This window comes from Protopterus annectens, chromosome 2.part2 (genome assembly GCF_019279795.1).
Source record: "Protopterus annectens isolate FY-2018-M chromosome 2.part2, PAN1.0, whole genome shotgun sequence".
NCBI classification, from domain to species: Eukaryota; Metazoa; Chordata; order Ceratodontiformes; family Protopteridae; genus Protopterus; species Protopterus annectens.
In genome coordinates, this window is record NC_056730.1 from 354,225,282 (window position 1) to 354,248,465 (window position 23,184).

General features: G+C 39.1%; 1 protein-coding gene across 1 annotated transcript in view; it reads right to left on the reverse strand.

Annotated features, from left to right (window-relative positions):
- Window positions 1–23,184, reverse strand: part of ITGA2 (integrin subunit alpha 2) — a 2,089,078-nt gene that overhangs the window by 438,092 nt on the left and 1,627,802 nt on the right. Inside the window, exons 18-19 of the mRNA XM_044064418.1 lie at window positions 17,589–17,699; window positions 17,421–17,506 (exon numbers count right to left, since the gene is read on the reverse strand). Coding sequence (XP_043920353.1) covers window positions 17,421–17,506; window positions 17,589–17,699 — 197 coding nt within the window. The remainder of the gene's footprint in view (window positions 1–17,420; window positions 17,507–17,588; window positions 17,700–23,184) is intronic.

Genomic DNA, 23,184 nt, shown 5'->3' on the forward strand with positions numbered 1-23,184 from the left:
ACCGAACTAAACAAAAAAGACACTGATCATGGGTGCCCTTGTGAGGTATCTGATAGCTGCACTTACACTCGCCCTTCTGGATGACATGAACAAGCATTAAAATAAACGACTGAAAAAGTTCCCCAATGGGGCACTTATCTGAATTTTTCAGAATCCGACAGTCAAGATGGCAGGAACACCTGATATTTGACTGGCAGCTGAGACATTCTGAGGGCTGGTGTGTCCAGACATGACTTTTATGGCTCACATTCACCTAGCCATGTCAGACATCCCACATACAGTGACTGAAATCTTTTGTATACTAGCCGGACATTCAGGTAGCAAGAGGAGTAAACCCATATGTGATGAATACTGCAACATGTGAATAGAAGTGCATCTAAGGGATTGTGTCTAGGTCTAGGGATGGCATTGTTCCCCTTTACTTAGCCCTTATTAGGCCAATCATTCAATATAGTGTCCTCTTTGACATTTATCTGTCCAGAAACATGCAACACCTGGAATTCCTACAGAGGTACCTTACTAAAAGGAGGCAAGCCCTAAATAGACTGCCTCAGCCCTGTCACTATACTCGGTATCCTACTTACTGCTAAAAGGAGACCTGTGTCTGGCATACAAGGCATCCTCTGACCCAATACTGATGGATTTACTGCACATCAGTAAGTCAAATGGAATCAGAAATACTCAGTCTAGAGATCTAATCCTTTTCTGCAGTATTAACAGAATGTTTTGGAGGGACAGGTATATTTCGCAGAGGATACCACTGTTGTGGAACAGACTCCCCATCCACATAAAATAAAGTTCATCCCTGTCCATTTTCAAGCACAACGTAGATCTATAGATGGGAAGCAGAAAATGTATCCCAGGACTGCCCCCAGAACTAGTAATGGACAATGGCAGCTCCTAAATGCTTTATCCCATGCAAGTGCCCCTCAAATTATCTATGACATGATCCCAGTTATTCTTACAGCTAGTAGATAAGTATCAACATGGGTTCTACTTTCAAATCCAGAATAGCCACAATAATGAACTACAGAATCCCGAGATGACAATAGCGAAAATTTAATTTACCGTAAGGTGAAAATCCCGAGTGTTAAAAATTCCAAAATATTGTTGATTGCTAGTGAAACAGTGTACTAGTTATTTGTATGCTATCTCTTTAAGGTTTTTAGTTTGTGAATGGAAACAGTATGGCAGACACGAAGTTTGGAATGGCGAGTTGTTGGTAAAGTATGTATGTATATAGAGTGTTATGAACAGCTAGTTGTCTGTATTGTAGGATAGAATTAGTGTGTAAAATCCAGTGAAGTAGGCAGTAGTTTTTTTTTGTTGTGTGTGGACGGGGAGGAAAAGTTATAGGTAGTGGTTCTTATGCATGTGTGTTAGTGGTTACATTTTCTTCACTGTAGTGCAATCTCGGAGTTGATATATTTAATATGCAGAGGGTGTGGGGGGGCATGCCCCATGTGGGGGGGGGTTCAGGGGGGGTTTGCCCTCCTGCTTAAACTTGTAGAAGTATGTAGTGTCTTGATTTAGTTTGTTATTCTGTTTTTGTTGGGGGTGGGTTGGGCCATTACTGCTGTTTCTTCTTATTCGGTATTTTAAAAGTCAGTATTTTGGATTTTCAGTCATTTGTACTGTTGGTATTGTCGTCTCGGGATTTTGTAGTTCGATATTGTGGGCATTCTGGACTTGAAAGTAGAACCCAACCATAGGATGGAAAAGGTCAATATATAAGCAAATGGGAGGTTATTTCAAGCACAATAAGGAAACTGGCAAAACATAAACTGGCCCACAAAGGCAGCTAACCTTGTAGTTACCTATGAGCCTATTTTTTTTACTCTTTTAGCTCATGTTTTATTGTAGTTAATAAATTCATGGCTGAGATTCAGATATAAGTGCTGCATGGTTGTACAACATTAACAATTGGGAGTTTGCTTTACATGGCAGCCTGCAGCTTAGAAAACTGATATTACACCATGTTTTTGAACCCCTACACCCTTCACATGATCGCTAATTACCATAGAGCTATGTATTAATTGTCTGTAAATCAAGCCCATATTTGGAGTTACACAAATGCTGCAAGGACAGGTTAGTGCATGCAACCTGATAAAGAACTAACTACCAAATGTTTGGTAATGTTTACCTTCATTATACAATAAACTTGAGGGAACTTTTATTTAACAAACTGTTTTTATCTGAACATGGTATTTGGTCAAGACTGATAGTATAATGCCTGTATTTATTTAAAATAAAAAACAAGTATTTCTATTAGAAACAGAGGCATTTTGCAGCCTCCTAATTGCAATAGTTATTTCTAAGGTTAAGAAACCTCAGCAGCAAAGAGAAATTTCTCATTGTAGTGCTCCAGAATCTGTCAGAAAAATGCGATCATTCAAAACATATTGTGGCAAAATGGTCAGTCAAATGCCTGATTCCCTAATAAATGTCTAAGCAATCATTTTGTTCATGACCCAGATTTAATTTATCATGGTTGCGAATACTAGATGGAAGCGAGATATATATGAAAACTGTATATACCTGTTGTAGAATAGTGTGCATGTGCTGTACCTTTAAGGACAACACGTGCATATAAATAGCAAGCACGTGCTAGCTTCAGTGTCCCTTTGAGAGTGCAGCCAGAGAGTGAGAATATATGAGTGTGACAGCTAGTTTGTTTATACGTTTATCTAGGTTAAAGTTATTAAGCCACAATCCTGATCTGTTTGTACATAATAAAGGTGCTTGAACAGAACCCACGAATGTTCATCTGTTTTATCCTGGCTAGACGAGTGACATGGTGTCAGAACCAGGATTCCAGTGACTGCTTTTCATGAGGCAGAGCTAGCAGTAAAGGTAAACTAACAGAACCGAGTACAAAAAAGGGCTAGAAACTAACGAAAGGTAATGAAAACTTGCACGATTTATTAAAAAAAAAAAAATGGAGCATTACAAAGGCACAGAATGCATTATTAAGCAAGCGAGAGGCAAAAAAAGTTTGTTAACTAAATGAAATGTTTAAAATTAAGATATCTGATAAAACGATTATCAAAAAAGCACACAAGGGGGTTGGAATTATCTCAGAATTGCAAGACGAGCATTTTTAGAATAAAATAAACAGAAGAAAAGTATAATGGGCATGAAAAAAGATTAAATAAATATAATAAAGGGCAGAAAGGGCACATTAAGCATAAATAAAACAAGGTGACTGTATGTTTTTTGGCAAAGTACCGTGTTTTGGCATAAACTACTGTTTCACATTGAAGCTATTCAGGGCATAACTAGAGTTATTAGAAGTATCTCAAAGTGTGTAAAAGTGCTTACATTGCATGCTTATTACTGCGCATTTATTCTGAAGCATTTATTTGTGTGAAAAGTGCAGTCAAAATACAGCCATTTCAAAAAGTTTCTTGTGTTGGGTGTGTCTGCTTGCAGAGTGCCGCCATTACAGAGTGTTTCTTGCACTGTACAGAGTTATTTAGTAAAGTACAGCCATTTGGGGGAAGTTAAAGTGTGCTGTGTACTGTTTATTCACAAAGTGCAATTTCTTCGAAATGTTTTTTATTCTGAGCTTCTTCTGCCCAGTTTATTCGCACAGTGCAGTTATTTTGAAATGTTTCTTACACTGCTAAGAGGTTATTTCTTGCAGTACAGTAATTTCAAGAGTATTCCTGTGCCCTGGACACTTATTTTGCAAAGTTCGGTTATTCATAGGCTTGTTGTCCTGTTGAGCATAGTTACAAGTACTGGCATAAATTTCTGGCATATGTATTTGTGCATGTTCGTACAGTTATCAGTGGACTTGGGTTGCATTGTGTTTTACTGTAATTTGTTGGCATGGCAGATGGATTTCAAACCATCACCACTTGTATTTGATCAGAATACTGCAGAGAATTGGAGAATATTGGGTCTATATTATGTGATCAAATCATCACAATAGCGAACACTCTAAAGAGCAAAAATGCCAGACCTCGAAACCATTATTGTGGGGGGCTGTGCCTCCCACAACCCCCGCTAAATGCATATAGCAACTCCAAGATTGCACTACAGTGAGGAAAGGGCAAGTAATCTGATATTCACTGTACCGCGATCCCACAAAAAGCACTTTGAGGTCCAGCATTTTTGCTGTTTACAGCGTTTGCTATTGTGATCATTCAATGATGTAATACAGACCTGAGAATATTTGAGCAAGAGTACAATATTTTTATACAAGCAGTTTATTCTGACAAAGATGCATGCACCAAGGCACTAATTTTGCTAAACCTAGCTGGGTCAGAGGCTATTGAAAGAGAGCATTCACTTGTGTATGCACCAGCAGTATATGAAGGAGAAGGGGAAAACCATCATATTGTTGTACAGGTTGAACCAAGGGAGGACCCCAAGTGTTTGAAATGCAAATTGAGGGAAATGTGCAACCCACAGACAGCTATTACATTAGAGAGGGATTTGTTTTACACAATAGATCAAAAGCAAGGAGAAACCTTTGCAGCTTGTAATACTGACCTGAGAAACAAAGCTAAAATGTGCTAGTTTGGTGACTTAAAAGACGAGTTAATAAAGGGCAGGCTTGTGTGTGGCATTAATAGTGTTACAGTGAGAAAGATTTTGCTTTGTGATAGTGATTTAATGCTGAGCAAAGCTATTGAGATTTGTCAAATCCATGAAGTTACAGAAATGCACACATGTATGCTTGCAAGTGATAAGAGTATGGTTTCAGCAGGATCCAGAGCAAATGTAGACAGCATGCAATACATGGCTAGCAGAAGCAGGCCTAAGCAAATGGCAGCTGTAACCCCATGCAGGAGTGGCAGGTAAAACCTTTAGTTTTCCAGCAGGTTCTCATACTAATTTAGTGAGAAGGACATGATCAGCGTAGTACAAGGGTGAGTCAGCAAAACTCAAATCAAGCTTTATTGTTAACTGTTGCAACTGTGGTGCCAATCACGAGTCTAAAAGGGAAAAGTGCTTAGCATTTGGTCAGCAATGCCACAAGTGTAAAAAATGGAACCATTTTCAAAAGTTCTGCAAATCAAGTAAACCTCACACAGTTATAAAAAAGGGTCACATAGAGAACTGTAACTCTACTTTCTGTGTAGATGGTGTATTAGTAATTGATGGCAAAGAATGAAGAGTTTTTTACTGTCCAGATCAATGGCAAATCCACCGAGCTCAAATTAGACACTGGTTCAAAGTGTAACGTTATGTCAGGAGACACATTTGCTAAGGTGAGAGCTGGTGAACAGCTTAATGTGGCCAGTTGCATGGATTTGTTGCATATGAAGATGAAATTCAAACCGAAGGCTCAGTACTGCATTCATGTTACTTGGCTGGGAAGTGCTACAGCTTACTATTCTATGGAGTCCAAAGACCTGTGCAGTCATTGTTGGGTCTCAGAGACAGTTTGGGAATGAATCTGCTTTCCTTTATGAAAGAAGTTCATCATATAAGCACATGTCCCAATTCCAATTTTACTGAAGCTATTTTCTCAAGAGTATGCTGATGTTTTTGATGACAAGATAGGCAAACTTCCAGTTTTGTAGTCTATGAGGGTAGAGCTCAGTGCAGTAGTCAGACCAGCAAGAAAAGTTTCAACAGCTATGCAGGATAAAGTCAAAGCTCAATTGGATAAAATGCTGCAACCAGGTGTATTGTCCAGTTACAGATTCAACTGAATCTGTGTCATCTATGGTAGCAGCCCACAGAAAAGGCTCAGATGAAATCAGAATATGCATTGACCCATGAGATTTGAACAAAGCATTAAAGAGACCTCATCATCCTATGTGTACAGTCGAGGAAGTTGTAGCCCTAATACCAAATGGCACTGTTTTTTCTGTCTTGGATGCAAAAAGTTCATTTTCGCAAATGATGTGTGATCGCAAATCTTCACTTCTGACTATTTTCAGTACCCACCACATTTGGAAGATATAGATTCTTCAGGATGCCATTTGGAATAAATTCTGCAAGTGAAGTTTTTCAGCATGCAATGGAGTAAATGTTTTTAGGTTATGCTTGTGCCATAACAGTAGATGATTTATTGGTTGAAGACAATGGTGAAGCAGAGCATAAGAGAAACCTTAAGAAAGTTCTAGACAGAGCATGTGAAGTACAAATTCAGACTATCAGAAGTTGCACATGTAGGTCAATTTTTTACTAGTACTGGCTTGTGACCAGACCCATCCAAGCAACAGCTATTCTTGAGATACCAGCACCGGATAATGTTCAAGTTCTACAATGTTTTCTTAGTATGATCAACTATTTGGGCAAGTTTATACCAGACTTCAGTGAGCAGTTGACAGCACCTTTCAGAGAGATGATGCGTAAAAATGTTACATGGTCTTGGTTGGAACAGCACCAGAGAGCATTTGAAGACCTTAAGCAGAAAATTGCAACCCCACCTACATTATGATACTATGATGTCAAACCAGTCACTCTTTCCTGTGATGCTTCAAAATTTGGTCTACGTGCACTTATTCTTCAAGAAAGCACACCAGTAGCCTGTGCATCTAGAACTCTTACCCAAACTGAAATGTAATATTCTCAAATCAAGAAAGAACTTTTGACAATAGTATTTGCATGTTCAAGGTTTCATGATTATATTTACTAGTTTACTATTACTAGTCTCCCATCAGGACACAAGGGCTCATCAGCAGTTGAATTCTGCTCAATGCATACTCGGGCAACTCTGCAGTCCACGGCTACCACCCCACCCATACAGTCTAGGAAGGAATCAGTATTGCAAAACTAAACCAAGGATATACCCTTTGAGCCTGAAGAGCAGGGTCAGTCCACCCAGGTATTTTGCATCACACTCGGGCAACTCTGCAGTCCATGGCTACCACCTCACCCATACAGTCTAGGAAGGAATTAGTACTGCAAAACTAAACCAAGGACATATCCTTTGAACCTGAACAGCAGGCACACTCAGGCAACTCTGCAGTCCACGGCTACCACCCCACCCATACAGTCTAGGAAGGAATCAGTACTGCAAAACTAATCCAAGGACACACCCTTTGAGCCTAAAGAGCAGGGTCAGTCCACCCAGCCATTCAACATTGCACTTGGGCAACTCTGCAGTCCACAGCTACCACCCTACCCATACAGTTTAGGAAGGAATCAGTATTGCAAAACTAAAACAAGGATATACCCTTTGAGCTTGAAGAGCAGGCACACTTGGACAACTCTGCAGTCCAAGGCTACCACCCTACCCATACAGTCTAGGAAGGAATCAGTACTGCAAAACTAAACCAAGGATATAACCTTTGAGCCTGAAGAGCAGTGTCATTCCACCCAAGCATTCAACATCACACTTGGGCAACTCTGCAGTCCACAGTTACCACCCTACCCATACAGTCTAAGAAGGAATCAGTACTGCAAAACTAAACCAAGGATGTACCCTTTGAGCCTGAAGAGCAGGCACAGTCAGGCAACTCTGCAGTCCATGGCTACCACTACATCCATACTGTCTAGGAAGGAATCAGTACTGCAAAAATAAATAAACCAAGGATATACCCTTTGAGGCTTTGAGCATGAAGAGTGGGATCAGTCCTCCCAGGCATTCTACATGTATGTGTTATGATAGTGAAGCTTTAACATTAGCTGTGTTACTTAGTAGCTCTCAGCATGCTAATAACACTGACTGTTTGAGCCTTGTGTCCTCCCACACAGCTTGTGTAGTAATCCCAACTGTCCACTAGACAGTATACACTTAATTCAGGTTCTTCCTAGTCTCTGTGATTAAATCTTAACCCTCAAGCAGCCCCTTTGGTGCTGTTTGCCTTAGTTTTGCATCACTTGAGCCCCACCTGTTTATTTGCATCTCTATACAGTCCCCTTCATTGCTAATGTATCTCCCTATTCTAATCTGTGCACAAACTGGCAACTAATAAGCAAGTCAATGTGAAGACATACTCCCAACCTTAATAAACTTTGCTGTCTCTTTTCTCCTTCACTTTACAAGTAGAGTTTGTATTACTACTCACACCTCTGAGGCATTCACTCCTAGTTTTCCACTGCTTGTCTCTCTGGTTTGGCTGGCTTCTTTGCATTGTACCTGGTTCACACCCTTTTTGCTACCCCCCCCCCCCCCACCCCCAATACTAAGCCTATACTAGATTCTTGTTGTTTATGGAGCCATCTTTAAATTACTAATCTCCCATCAGGACACAAGGGCTCATCAGTAGTTGAATTCTGCTCACTGGTAAGCCATTAGACCTCAGGAATTTCTTAGTGTTGTTTTTAGCTAATTATTTGGATCTATACAACTGATATTCACTTTCTGATTCTTGACTACTGTTCTGCTTATTTGTTTATTTCACTGGTTTGATTCTGCCATTCAGCAACAGTGTTTTACTGACATTACCACTGTAGCTATGTTGTCTGTATGCAACTATGCTGTATTAAAATTGCTGTTACAATTGTAAGTTAAATCTAATTGACTTGATGTTGGCATTAGAAGCAGTGTTTGCTGAGCTAGCACAGCAGCTGTGTCTCTGCTACTGATTTAGGTGTACTGTTAAGTGTTCATTTTACTTTTTCTTGTATGCACAGGATAATTGGCTGCTACTGTATTGTGCATGATTTATTAACTTGTTTCCAAACAAAGTTATGGCACTGTGATGTGTTAGCTGTTGAAGTACTCTGACTGTTGCAGTAGCATCTGTTCTCCTGCTATTGTTTCTCTCCTGCTCTCTCCACTCTATCCTCAGACCTGTATCTTTTAACACCCTCCTACCTCCTCATTACTTCATTTAACCTGTCTTTGCCTCATTCTACTAGCTTCACCCTCTCTTTTTCTCTCTCCTCACAACACACTCGGGCCACTCTGCAGTCCACGGCTAACACCCCACCCATACAGTCTGGGAAGGAATCAGTACTACAAAACTAAGCCAAAGATATACCCTTTCAGCCAGAAGAGCAGGGTCAGTCCACCCAGGCATTCCACATGTATGTGTTATGATAGTGAAGCTTTAACATTAGCTGTGTTACTTAGTAGCTCTCAGCATGCTAATAACACTGACCGTTTGAGCCTTGTGTCCTCCCACACAGCTTGTGTAGTAAACCCAACTGTCCACTAGACAGTATGCACTTAATTCAGGTCCTTCCTAGTCTCTGTGATTAAAATGTAACCCTCAAGCAGCCCTTTCAGTGCTGTTTGCCTTAGTTTTGTTTCACTTGAGCCCCATCTATTTATTTGCATCTCTATACATTCCCCTTCATTGCTAATGTATCTCCCTACTCTAATCTGTGCACAAACTGGATACTAATAAGCAAGTCAATGTGAAGACATACTCCCAACCTTAATAAGCGTTGCTGTCTCTTCTCTCCTTCACTTTACAAGTAGAGTTTGTATTACTACTCACCCCCTCTGAGGCCTTCACTCATACTTTTCCACTGCTTGCCTCTCCGGTTTGGCTGGCTTCTTTGCATTGCACCTGGTTCACATCCTTTTTGCTACTCCCCACCCCCAATACTAAGTCTATATTAGATTCCTGCTGTTTATGGAGCCATCTTTAAATTACTAATCTCCCATCAGGGCACAAGAGGTTTAAGCCCTGCTCTGTTCGCCCGTGCTACGCACGGGCTCACTTCGCACCCCACCCTACCCCCTAATCCCACCCATCTCCACTACATCAAGATTTATTCTAGGCATTAACCCCATCCAATAATTAGGAACCAATCAGAACAATACTAGTAACCTATCTCCTCTGACGCCTATAGTACCCCACCCACTTCAAATCTAACTGCTCTTCTGACACAGTCATTCTACCTAATGTGCTTACACTCCTTACCTGCACTCTTCTTGCACACCTTACATCCTAAAAGAACCCCATAATAGACAAACCCCACCACTATCACTGCACCCTTACTCTCACTTCTATCAATCACCCACTTACTAATTACATTTGTCATACTATCACAGTCTCTATCCATAACACCCACCATACTACCAGTCAACTGTTACATTCAAACAAAAATATTCCTAAAATATGACAGGTTAATTACCAGATTTATAAAACTTATGTTTACTGCCCTATCTAAATTAGCCCTCAGTGGTGATAGCCACCCTAACTCTGGTCCTACCATTACCAACTCCTCACCTAAAAATCTGCCTAATAGATGCTTCTTCTCACAACTAACATCCAACAGAAAGCCATCTCAACTCCTGTTCATGTGTCTAAATATCAGAAGTATAACTAATAAAACCCATGACCTAAATGCCAACATAGCCTTATACTCTCCTCATATTCTCATCCTGACTGAAACCTGGCTCAAACCTGACATCACAAGTGAGGAAATCCTCCCAACAGGTTATAACATTCTAGATAGACTATCTAAGAAAGGGGGGAGTGTCGCTCTAATGTTTAAACATCACCTCAATATCCAGATTCAAAATATATCTGCCCCCCATATTGGAAATGAAGAAACCCTATATGCCAACCTCAAACTAAACACAAATTAAACAATAAACATCATAGGATTCTATTTCCCACCTGGCCAAAACATCCCGCCCCTGGAAAACCTCCTGAACTGGGCTAACCATTCCCTACTCCAGAAAACCATAATCCTAGGTGATTTTAATATCAGCTGGCTATCCTATAATAATTATCCAGCCCAGCACCTAAACCTTAATGGTTTCTCCCAACTAATACAGTCACCTACCCTGATAAATAAAAATTCTAACAAACAAACTACTCTCGACTGGATATTAGTCAATAAAGACCCTCACTCTTACTTACCTGGCTGTCTACCAGACAGCCTCAGTGACCACACTCCCAACATTCTGAGACTCCACATAAATTGTGCTAAACCCATTATCTATAGTCAAATCCGAAATAGTGTAAACTTTAACCTTATCTCCTTTATCTCATGCCTTCAAAAATGTATTTGGACACTGCTAAAGTACCTCAATCTGGATGAAGCCGTCCACTTCTTCAATAGCACCTTCCTAAACATCCTAAACACACATGCTCATATACGAAATTCCAAAATCAAAACAAAGTACTTCCCTTGGCTAAAAAAAAAGCACCAGGGCACTCATGAAAATCAGAGATAAGGCCTGAGAGCACTGGCACTTAACAAAAACCCCTTCCTCTAGACAGTCATTCCTAGAGTTGCACAACAAGGTCAAAAAACAAATAAAAGAAGATAAAACCCAATATTATCAGTCTGCCCTAAACTTCTCCCATTACAACCCTAAACAGTTCTGGTCCACAATAAACTCCATTATCCACCCAGGTAAAGTAGGCACCCCCCTATCAACCACTCCCCCTTCCTCCAGCAGTATTGTTGACTCATTCACTAAACACTTTACTGAAACCATTCTGTCTTTGACTAAACAACACAACCCTCTACCCACCCTCCCTACATCAAAACCAAATACTCTGCCCACAGTCTTTTCTTTTTCATCAGTGCCTACCTCCTATATAAAAAAACTTCTATTGGAACTTAAGCCTACAAAAAAACTTGCAGCTGACAATCTCCCCTCTGAATACCTAAAATAGCAGCAGAAGCCCTAGCTTATCCAGTCTCTATCTTAATTAATCGGTCCTTATCAGGAAAGCTAGTTCCCACACTGTGGAAAATATCCCACATCATTCCCCTCCATAAAGGTTGCTCCTCCACTGAACTTTCCAATTACCATGCCATAGCCATCCTTTCCCCACTTTCCAAGATACTTGAGAAATGCATCCATTCTCAAGTCTTAGACTACCTCTTAGCTAATAACCTCCTCTCTAGCACCCAGCATGGCTTCAGGCCATACTACAGCACTACTACCACCTTGCTCTCTTTCACTAATGCTATCCTTCACCATAAAAATAATGGCCTGTTCTCCTCTGCTATATTTCTGGATCTATCCAAGGCTTTTGACATGGTCTCACACAAACCACTAATCTCTGTTCTCACTAGCCTATCCTTGTCCCAATCAGCTACTGATTGGTTTCACAGCTATCTAACTGACTGCCAACAATCAGTTGTCTGGCATAATGACCTATCACCATCCTTGGTTCACTACTAGTCCCACTTTTCACCAATGATCTATTCACAGCCACCAAGCATTCTTCTCTTATACAGTATGCAGATGACTTCACCCTCATCTGCTCAGCCCCAACTATACCTGAACTTCACAAGATCCCACAGGAAGCCTTTTCATCTGTAGAAAACTGGCTATCTAATGCCCAGTTATTACTCAACTTGAGCAAGACTAAACTCCTTATTTTTCAACCCACTAAATCTAACCCAATTATCCCCCACTTTAATATTCTAGCCAAAGACAATACCATCATCCCCCCAACAGAACACACCAAATTACTTGCTGTTGAAATTGATAATAATCTCAGATTTGACACTCACATTTCTCTTGCCATAAAAAAAGTTCACAAAAAACTAGGTGCACTGTACAGAAACAAACAATTCCTCACCAAGACAGCCAGAATTTCTGCTGCCAATTCCCACTTAATCTCCACTTTACTCTAAGCCTCTGCAATACTTACCTACCTTAGACAAACGGACCTAAACAAGCTCAAGGCTTTCTATAATAAAATTGCTGAATTTGCCACTGGTGCATCTTATCGCAGCCACCACTGCATCTCACTTAGAGAACTTGACTGGCTTGAACTCCCTCAACTTCTTCACCTGAACCAACTCTCCCTTGCCAACAAGTTAGTAAACCATCCTCTTAAAGTCTCATCCCTGCAAAACCTTCTCCAGCCCTACTGCTCCACTAGACTTCTACACTCCAGCAGAAAAAATCTACTTCTAGTGACCCAACCCAAGAACTCAGTGGGAGAAGAACTATTCTCCTGCGTCGTATCCAGATAATGGAACAATCTCCCCCCCTCTATAACCACACTAACTTCTTGCAATCACTTCAAGACTGCACTAAAAACTCACTTAACTATTCTCTGGTTATGCCCATGCACCAATCACAACTAGTAACCCTCCTTTTACCTCCACTTCCTCTTCGCTCTCCTAGCCACCATACCTCGTACCATCTGATCATTGCATTCCTTCCTCTGCAGGCTCTGGCTCACCCTTTACCCTCCCCTTCCCTCCTCAGTCAATATCTCAGACCTGTTATAACATGCTTAACTCCTCTCTTACTCCTCTATCTTCCCCTTCCAACCCATTAGCCCTTCTAGCTTGTTGCACCTTTGTGTGGAGCTTTTGCTTTATATCTGCTTGAGTTTAGTGCAATATTTGTATATAAGATTTGTGTATATGAGTTTGGAACAGTATCTGTTGGAGCTTAGTACTATCTGTATATACATCCTACCTTTATTCCTTGCCTTTAGTTAAATATTGGTATATCTGTTCATTACTGTGTTTCATAATGTATGTATATCTGTTGTTTGCTGCAGTATGTATTAGTTGCTATTGTATGTATATTCAATTGTTCTTCATGTACTCTGCTGCTCATTTATTGTACTGTGGAGCTTTTCTCCCCGGGCCTCCACTGAAAAAGGACCTATGTCCAGTTGGAATTTCCAGGTAAACAAATGTAAATAAATAAAATAAATAAATTTATGGTTGAGATATTCAGATTGAAACTGATCACCAACCTCTAGTCACTATTTTAAAGAAGCCTATGCCTTCAGCTCCAGTGAGATTACGAAGAATAATGTTCATATTGCAAAAGTACAACTTCAAAATGGTCTATATAAAAAGCACAGTTCTTTATCTGGCTGATATCTTATCCAGATCACCCAGAAATACAAGTTGAAACGCCATTTCTCAGTCGATGGTAGTCCACACAGAGTTATTTTTGACAATGGTACCCAATTTACCAGTCAGTTGTTTCAGGAATTTGGAAGAGAATGGTACTTTGTACATGTTACTACCAGTCCTGAATATCTACAGGCAAATGGGCTAGCTGAACATGCAGTGCAGAGTGCAAAGCAATTACTAGAGAAGTCAAAACGTGATAATACCAATGTCTTTTTGAACATACTCAATCTCAGAAACATACCTATGATGATATGGTTGGCTCGCCTACTCAGAGACTTCTAGCAAAGCATACCAGAACAACATTGCCTATCAGTTCCAGTTTGTGAGGCCTAAAGCTAAGAACAGCAGAACAATCAAAGCCCAACTATTCAGAAAGCGTTCTTTACAGATGTCCAGCCATGACAAATCGAGCAGATTTCTTCGTCCATTGAAAGGAGGAGAGACAGTGAGGATACAAACAGCAAAAGTTTTCAACCAGATTGGTCAATAACAGGTATATGTGCCAAGCCAAGTTCCTACTTCGTAGAATATGAGGGTGTGTAGTACAGGAGAAATCGCAGACATCTTGTATGAGAATCAATATCGCAGCATTGTGCCTGTGATAAAGACTGCAGATCTCAGAGCCATCCAGATGATGTTCCTATTGCAGAACGTGTCTTAACTTCTACTTCTATTCCTGATGATGTTCCTGATATCCCCAAAGTTGAACATTCAGCAGAGACAGTCCCAGTTGCTATACCTAGTTCTAATTTTTATGTCATATGATTTGGTCATATTTCCAGACCTAGTGTGAAATACACAGCAACCTGGACATAATTGTCTATATGTATTTAGTTCTGTACAATTGCATGATAAAGAATTATTTTGTATTAATTGCATGTCAACTGATGTTGTCAATATTGCATGACCCATTTCTCAAAGAGGGAGGATGTAGAATAGTGTGTGTGTGTGTGTGTGTGTGTGTGTGTGTGTGTGTGTGTGTGTGTTGTACCTTTAATAAGCATTTCAAGGATAGCATGTGCATATAAGTAGCAAGCACGTGCTAGCTTCAGTGCCGTTTTGAGAGTGCAGCCAGAAAGTGAGCATGTATGCATGTGATAGCTAGTTTGTTTATAAGTGTATCTAAGTTAAAGTTATTAAGCCTCAATTCTGATGTGTTTGTACATAATAAAGCTGCCTGAACAGAATCCATGAATGTTTGTCTGTTTTATCCTGACCAACAAGCGACACCTTTCAACCTCCAAACAATAAAAATCTTAGCACTGGCCTTTAAAAAAAATGTGTGAGAGAGACAGAAAGTACTGTGTACTACATGAACTACAAAATGAACTGGCACCTCACCTAAGTGTCATGTTTAATCATAGCCTCACCTCAGGCTTCATGCCCACTGAGTGGCGCACAGCTACAGTTATCCCACTCCACAAGGGAGGATCCACCTTGGATCTCGGGAACTACCATCCCATCAGTCTGACAAGCCTGATCTGCAAGGGCATGGAATGAATTATCATGGAACTTATAAACAAAGACATTGGCAACCTTCAAACACTGGACCCCACCCAGTTTGGGTTTGTGAAGGGCCGATCTTGTCTCTTGAATCTGACTGACTTCTTTGAATCAGTCTCCAGAGCTGTGGACAAGGGTAAGGTGGTCCACACAGCCTATCTGGACCTCGCCAAGACCTTCAACACCATCCCCCACTCTGGAATCATAGATAAACTTACTAAGCTGGGCATAAATCCCTACGTCACTTGATGGGTTGCCAACTGGCTTACTGACAGAAACCAGACTGTAAAAGTAGCCAACTCCAAATCCAGCTCCAGATAAGTGACAAGTGGAGTACCTCAGGGTTCAGTCTTGGGACCACTCTTGTTTGGCATCTACTTCTCTGAAGTACAGGCCAACACTAAGGGACTCTGGCTAACAAAGTTTGCAGATGACTATAAACTGGGAGCCATTATTGAATCTCCAAATTATGTGGATATTCTACAAAAAGGTCTTACAGAAACAGATGCCTGGTGCCAGAGCTATGGGCTCAAGCTTAATGCCAAGAAATGTATAGTTATCCCCTTTGGAAAAAAACATGTACCCATGAATTACCACATAGGTGGCAGGATGCTAAACATTGAAAGTGTGATGAGAGACTTAAGGACACAGGTGGACAGTGGTCTCACTTTCGATAACCACATCACCACAACAGTCAGGAAATCCTTCTATGTGGCACACCTCATCACTAAGGGCTTTTCATCCAGAAAAAAGGAGGTCATTGTCCCACTGTACTCATCCCTCATTAGACCCATTATAGAATATAATGCTCCGTTTGGTATGTACCTCACAAGACATCTGCAACAGCTGGAAAGGCCACAGAAATACCTCACTAAAAGAATCACAGGCCTAAAGCAGGTGCCATATGCTGACCGTTTAAAAAAACTCCAGCTATACTCTGTGGTATATCGTCTACTCAGAGGCGATCTCTGCTTAACACACAAGGCCATGTCAAACCCTGAGCTGTTGGTCATGCTCCACTTAAAGAAATCCCAATCCCTCAGAACCACACGCTCCAGGGATCTAAACCTTGTCATCACAATGAACAAAACATGCTAGAGGGATAGGTTCCTGACCCAGAGACTCCCAATACTCTGGAATAGACTGCCCATACATGTCAAGCAGAGCGCCTCATTGGCCCTCTTCAAAAAGAACCTTAATGATTGGATGGGAGATAGGAAATTCACCCTGGGGATCATGTCAGTCACCCTGCTAGACAGGGGCCCAGAGAAGTAAATATTGTGAGAAGAAATATCTAGGGAATTGTTATGGCTAGGCTTGCATAGGCCCTAGGGCCGATAGCCTAGTACCAACCTATGAACCTATGAACCTATAAGAGGAGTACTTACTTATTTTTCATAAAAGAAGGCTTTTATATACTAGACTGTATATAGTTTGTGTTAGTGAATCTTTGTATAGACTTAATTTATGTATTTAATTAAGTATGTTCTCAGAAACAAGTCTTATTTTATTAGAAATATCCTACATCTAAGAGGAATAAGGCTAAATTCTGGGGGCCAAAATCACAGCATTATACCCAAATTATAGCAATTCTAAAGTATGTGCATGACCACCTGACAACCAAGCCGATAGGCAATTCACTGACCACATATTTCTGCAGGGCTTTGCTTCACCATCCCACTATTTCTGTACCCTACTCCAAGGTCCAGGAACACAAAGAGTGGGCAAACTGAACAGGATCTGGTGACATCTGCTTGCTGCCTTCACTGCTGAATAATTCTGCCTAACATACTTCAGCAAGTGCAGGGAGTGGGTTCAGATATCTACTGACAATGTCAGACCGAGTTTCATCTGTAAAGTGATTACTGTAGGAAACCAAAACTGGAGATCTGCTGAGACAAACTGTGTGGATGACACAGTGATGATAGCTTACAAAAGAAATGGGGAAAATGCACATTGCAGAGTCTTACTGTAATGAAATATGGAAGGTGTGGAAACAAAACACCAGAGGATTAAAGTTTTTTCTTTTATTAAAGTAAGATGAGATTACAGTATTACATGATTGATTACACAAGCAACTAATGAACACTGCAAGCAACAGAAGCCAGGAAGACCACAAATAGACATAAGGAATTTCTGAACCAAATATTATGAACAGGCCCATCATTACAATACTTAAACTGCAAGGAACTTACCTCTCAAGTACTGTTTTCTGATTAACTCTGAGTGCAAGGTCTGTGTGGCAGATATCATCTTCACCACAATCTTGTGTGTAAGGAATCTACAAAAGGCAGGGACAGTTCACATTAAAACAGAAGCAGCAGTAGTAACAGTACACAGAACAGAAAGGTCAGAGTACTAACCGAATATGCAGTTGAGAGTGAAGAGCGCTTGTCGAGGACATGCGAATCATCTGTTTTTTGGTGGCTAAGAGTAACACGCACACCCATGGATGTTACAGAAGTTGGGTCTTCCTGTTGAAAAGAAAGTTTGAAGGATTATATTGCTTTATACAGGTATGCTAAATTGTGAATGCAAATGATCTGTAAAGTAATGCACCTGGGAAACAACTATCCATGAAGAAAAATAAACAACAGGCCAGAAAGCATTAAAAGCTACAAAAGTGGTAAGGGACAGAAGGTAGTAATATCAATAACTTAATGCTAAACTGAAAAAGCATCAAAGAAGGCTGTAGGAATGCTGGACTGCACAGGGAAAGGCAACCCTCTTAGACAATAAGAAGGTAAATATAACTATAGATAACTGCCATTGTGTGTAGTTCTTGAGACTTCATTGTGTGTACTTCTTGAGACTTCATCGCTTTTAGCACAGAGAAAGGAAACAGCCAACTTAGAGAATGGAAGGAGGGTTTACCTTTGTTTAGACAAATCATCTTTCAGAGAATTACAGTTTTTAAAATCATGAATCGTAACTTGAAACTCTTCAGAATTATATACATCAACATGTGTATGTGCATATATTGCAGGAGGGCTTGCCAACGCCCTGCTATTTACATATACCAACTCTATGGTCACACAATAGTGGGGAAAAGTGAAAACAAAAACAGTGCCAGCTTGCACAACAAATATCAATGTGGTTCAACCAAACCATGATGAAAAACCGCATTAAAAACACATAAACAAACTACAATCTCCAGGGTACAGGAGAAATGTTAGACAGGCTATACCACAAGTTATAAAAAATGAGTCTAAATGAGCTTAATATGTGACTTCTTAAAGAAAAGAGGTTTAATATTATAGTTTATGCACTCCCCAAAGGGAGGCCACCTCTAAGACCAAACAATGGATAAATTTAGGGACCCACATAACATTTACAAAATACTCAGTTTATGGGTAATGCTTTGTACATATTAAAATAATAAAAAGTAATACACAGCATGACCAGTACAACAAAATAAAGGGACCTGCTCAAATAACAAATCTTTTAAGTTGCCATCAGCTCTTACTGTATCAGTATCTGCTTTCACAGTTGCTGGTTTAGAAACCTGTCAGTTTGGGTTTAAATTATCCTTGTCTTTCTTTGTATGAATGTTGTATTCTTCTGAATGATACTCTTTTCAATCAATCTCTCTAATTTTAAAGCACATGGATGACTGCAAGATCAAAGCCATCCTGATTGGCTTGATTACATATTCAAGGGATAAGTTTCTGGAAAAAGTCTCTTAGATTTTATGGTTAATGTGTGAATCGCAGCTCACCCTCCAACAGTAGTGGATCAGTCACCATCACAGATTCCTGATGTCAGCCCTTTGCTAACCTACAGTGAGTCTAATGTCACTGAACTACTATATAGGCTATGTGCATTTCAAGCTGGGAACAATGTCAGAAAGCCTCAACAGGATGCCTCTGAGCATTCATGGAGGTTCAAAATAAATCATAGTGCTTCTAAACATGGAAAAACAGTCAGGCTAAAAGTTAGAGGCCATAAGGGTGAATTTGTTTCTTAATCACATGCATGTAGTAGCATGACAGCAACTTTAAGTATATCAGTAGAATCCACAAATTCCAGCTTGGTTGCATCTTTCAAATTGTACACAAATACAAGAAGGCTAAAGATAAGATGTAGACAGCTCATGTCATAAAAAAGAAAGCACTAATTCACTTAAAGCATGACAGAGGACAGGAACATCCCTCTTGAATAGGTACCATACATAAAAGATGTGATGTTTATTCAAGATTTAGTGGGAGACATGAAAATTCCTAAACTTTGTGGCAAAGATATACGCTGCTCATTGGATCATAACTGGGTGGGCCTAAGGACCTTTAACTTTTTATCAAAATATGTGGTTTTATGCCACTTTCAAATTCCTGAGGAAGAATTCAGACAAAACTAGAAAACTAAAACAAAAATGAAAAATAAGATGAAAAAAGCAAAAACGGTACTGCCAGGCCGAAACTGTAAGATCCGTAAATGATATGCCACCGAAGCTGGTTACAAGAAACTTTAATAAAATACATGAGGTTAAACCAGTAAAACCAGAAAACTCCACTGTATGTAAGTGCTTTCATTTAAAACAATGTTAAACTTCATCGGACATCTACCATTTGTATCTCACAATTTAAATAGCAGACCCTTCCACTTGATTGGCTCATGCTGTATACATACCCCTTAATCATCGTGAAACAGGTTTTTCATTCTTTAAAGACTTTTTTCAAATCCATTCTGTTAAGTTAGAATGCTACTAAGTGCAATATAAACTTAAAAGAATAATGATAAAGAAGAACTTATAAAAACATTACTTTTAAAACTTCTTTCTTTCCAGAGCCTTTAATGTCAATAGACATAGTCATGAAAATTAAAATATAATAAGCTCTTGGGATGCCCTTTATGTATCATTTATATCCAGGATTTTTGAATACAATGATGATCCTATCATGGTCCTTACAGTTGTGGGCACACTTAATGGCTACTTACAGTTCAAACACACCTTAACATCTGAGAAATGTGGTCCATAAAACTTATGGAAGACTGAGAGTGAAGCAGAGTAATACAAGTGTAATAAGGGTTTCCAAAGTCCAATAGGTCTCCAAAATCACTTAAAATACTCGATGAAATAAAAAAATTTTATTCAGACAAGCGCTTTCGCTAAAGGTAGCTTCATCAGGTCTATTTTATACAAATAAGTTTAAAAAGCCGTTTTTATAGTCTTGGCAATTCAGTTAAAAGTGGTATCATCACTTATTAAAAGGGAAATGTCACTTTATCTTAAAACAATTCAAATACGGAATAGACAAGCATATATTTTCTTCTAGCATGCATTTGTAAGGAAAACTTCTAAAGAATAGTGTATATAAGGAATGTAGAAGATTGTATATATGAATATAGCTTGGTGTATGTGACAAAATATATATTTATGAATATAATAAAATGTATATTGGACAACAAAATATATGTTTGGATATATATATATATGTGTGTGTGACAATAATATATCAAATGCATCTTATGTACAATAAATATGCGAGATTTTGGAGTAGTGCATGTATAGATGTAATTAGATATATGTGAAAGAATATATATATGTTTAAGTATGATGAAATATGATGAAATGTGTGTTAAACAACGAGATATGTATATGTTTTTGGGGTGTGTGTATGTGTGTATAACAATAATATGTCTGGTACATCTTATATAAAAACAGTGTGGAAATATGTATACGTATAGGATGTACATTTGATGTTGCAGTTAACATGAACATATGTATATATTCCATTGAATGTTAAAACTAACCCGCATATACATCAGCAAATGACTTCTTAAACATGATTCAATAAGAATAAGAATAAGTAATAAGGGATGATGAATAATTATGTGAATACTCTCTCATATTCTGTCAATATTAAAGGCCTATGCATCTGCATATTCTTTCACTAGGGCATGGTATAATATTGTATGTGTGGAGTACTCACATAATACATGTATTTAAAAAATATATATGTATAGAAGCACAACAATATCAAATAAATCACAGTTAAAAAAGTTACTAAAAATGGCACAAACAAAATACATTTATAAACCTTAAAAATGTATTGTGTATGATGTATACCTTACTTAATTTTCCTTCTTTTCCTTAATTTCGGTTTTATGGAGACCCTCTCATTTAATCCTTTCCCACTGTCTGCTCTTAGGCGTATAATCCAATCATTCTCTCTGTCCTCCGTGTGATTCCGAATATCTCCTCCTCTCCTGTTGGTTGGTATAACTTCTAGAACTCTAAAATGAAAGATATGTGTGGGGTCATTATCTGCCACATGTTTAGCTAAGGCATTATTCTGATAACTTTTTCCTAATGTGGTAAATATGTTCTTTAATACGGTCTCTAAATTTACGGTTAGTTTTTCCTACATAAAAACACTTACATACTTGACACACTGCTAAATATACTATATTGCTAGTCATACAATTCGCTGCAATAATAGTATTGAAAACTTTCCCTGTATCCGGATTGCAAAAAGAAGGGACTTGCGTCTATGTATGTACAAAAATTACATTTACCACATGGCTCGGTGTGTCCTGAGCCTATATCGACATGACCACCTTTGGTATCACATAGCATCCTTTTCAGATTCTTCTGGTTCCTATCCTGGAATTTCGGGATACCACCTACGATATTCTTAATCTCTTCATTTATTTCAAAAATTTTCCAATATTTACCTATGATATCCCTAATCCTGTAGCTATCAGAGGTAAAGGAGGTCATGAATTTCACAACTGAGGAATTATGCTCATTACCAATGTTCCTATACAGACTATCAGGACCAAAGTATGGTGTAGCAATGGTGCTTCTCAAATTAGGTAGATCTTGTAAGTTTCTCTCTACCTCATATTCCTGGTACCCTCTCTCTAATAGTCTGTCCTTCAATATATCGAGTTCTAGATTGAAACCTTCGGTTGTAGGGTTAAGTCTAGAAGCCCATATCCCTTGTAATCTTATAATGTTCCTGAATACAAATGAGGGATGCATGCTGGATCTCATTAACAAGGAATTACTATAGCAAGCCTTGCGAAATATCCCGGTGTTGATCAATCCATTGGGCAGTTTCTCAATGTACAGGTCCAGGAACTCAATCTTATTCCTTGAATAATTCAGAGTAAATGTAAGAAAATCCGTTAGATTATTGATGGCTCTTAAGAATAATTCTAATTGTTCTACCGTTCCTTTCCATAAAAGGAAGACGTCATCGACAAAACGTTGAAAAAATATAACCTGTTCCATAAATAGTCCTGTCCTGAATAGCACCTCCTCCTCCCAATGCGCCAATACCATGTTTGCATAACTATTGGCGCATGGAGTGCCCATGGCAACACCATCTACCTGCTTATATGTGATGTCATCGAACATAAATATATTATTGTTTAGGACTAAATCCAAGAAATATGATATTAAATCTATCTTGGTCGTACTGTAATTGCTATGCTTTCTTAGATAGTCAGAAACAAAAGTCAACCCTTCTCTATTTGGTATAACTGTAAATAATGACTGTATGTCAAGTGTAAATCTCTCAATACATATTTGTTGTCATTTAATATAGGTCTGAGATTCTTCTCTATGTACACAGATAGATGTTCTGTAGCCCAGCTTCGTCCTGACACTATCGGTCTCATGGGAGGGTTGACTGGGTCCTTATGGATTTTCGGTAGTCCATGCATGATCGGTATTAACGGTTCCTTAATCAGTAAATACCCAAATAAATCTTCATCAATCTTATTATTATAATGAAGGTCTGTTAGTATATTCTTGATTATTTTTATAATGTCTGTTAGAGCATAAGATTCAATGACTTCATAGAATCTATCACTTAACATGTCCTTCATAGCTGTAGAATACTGATTAATGTCCATGACTACGATTTGTCCTCCCTTGTCTGCTGGTCTGACTACAATAGTACTGTCAGCCTGCAGACTCCTTAAACTCATTCTCTCACCATGAGTTAGATT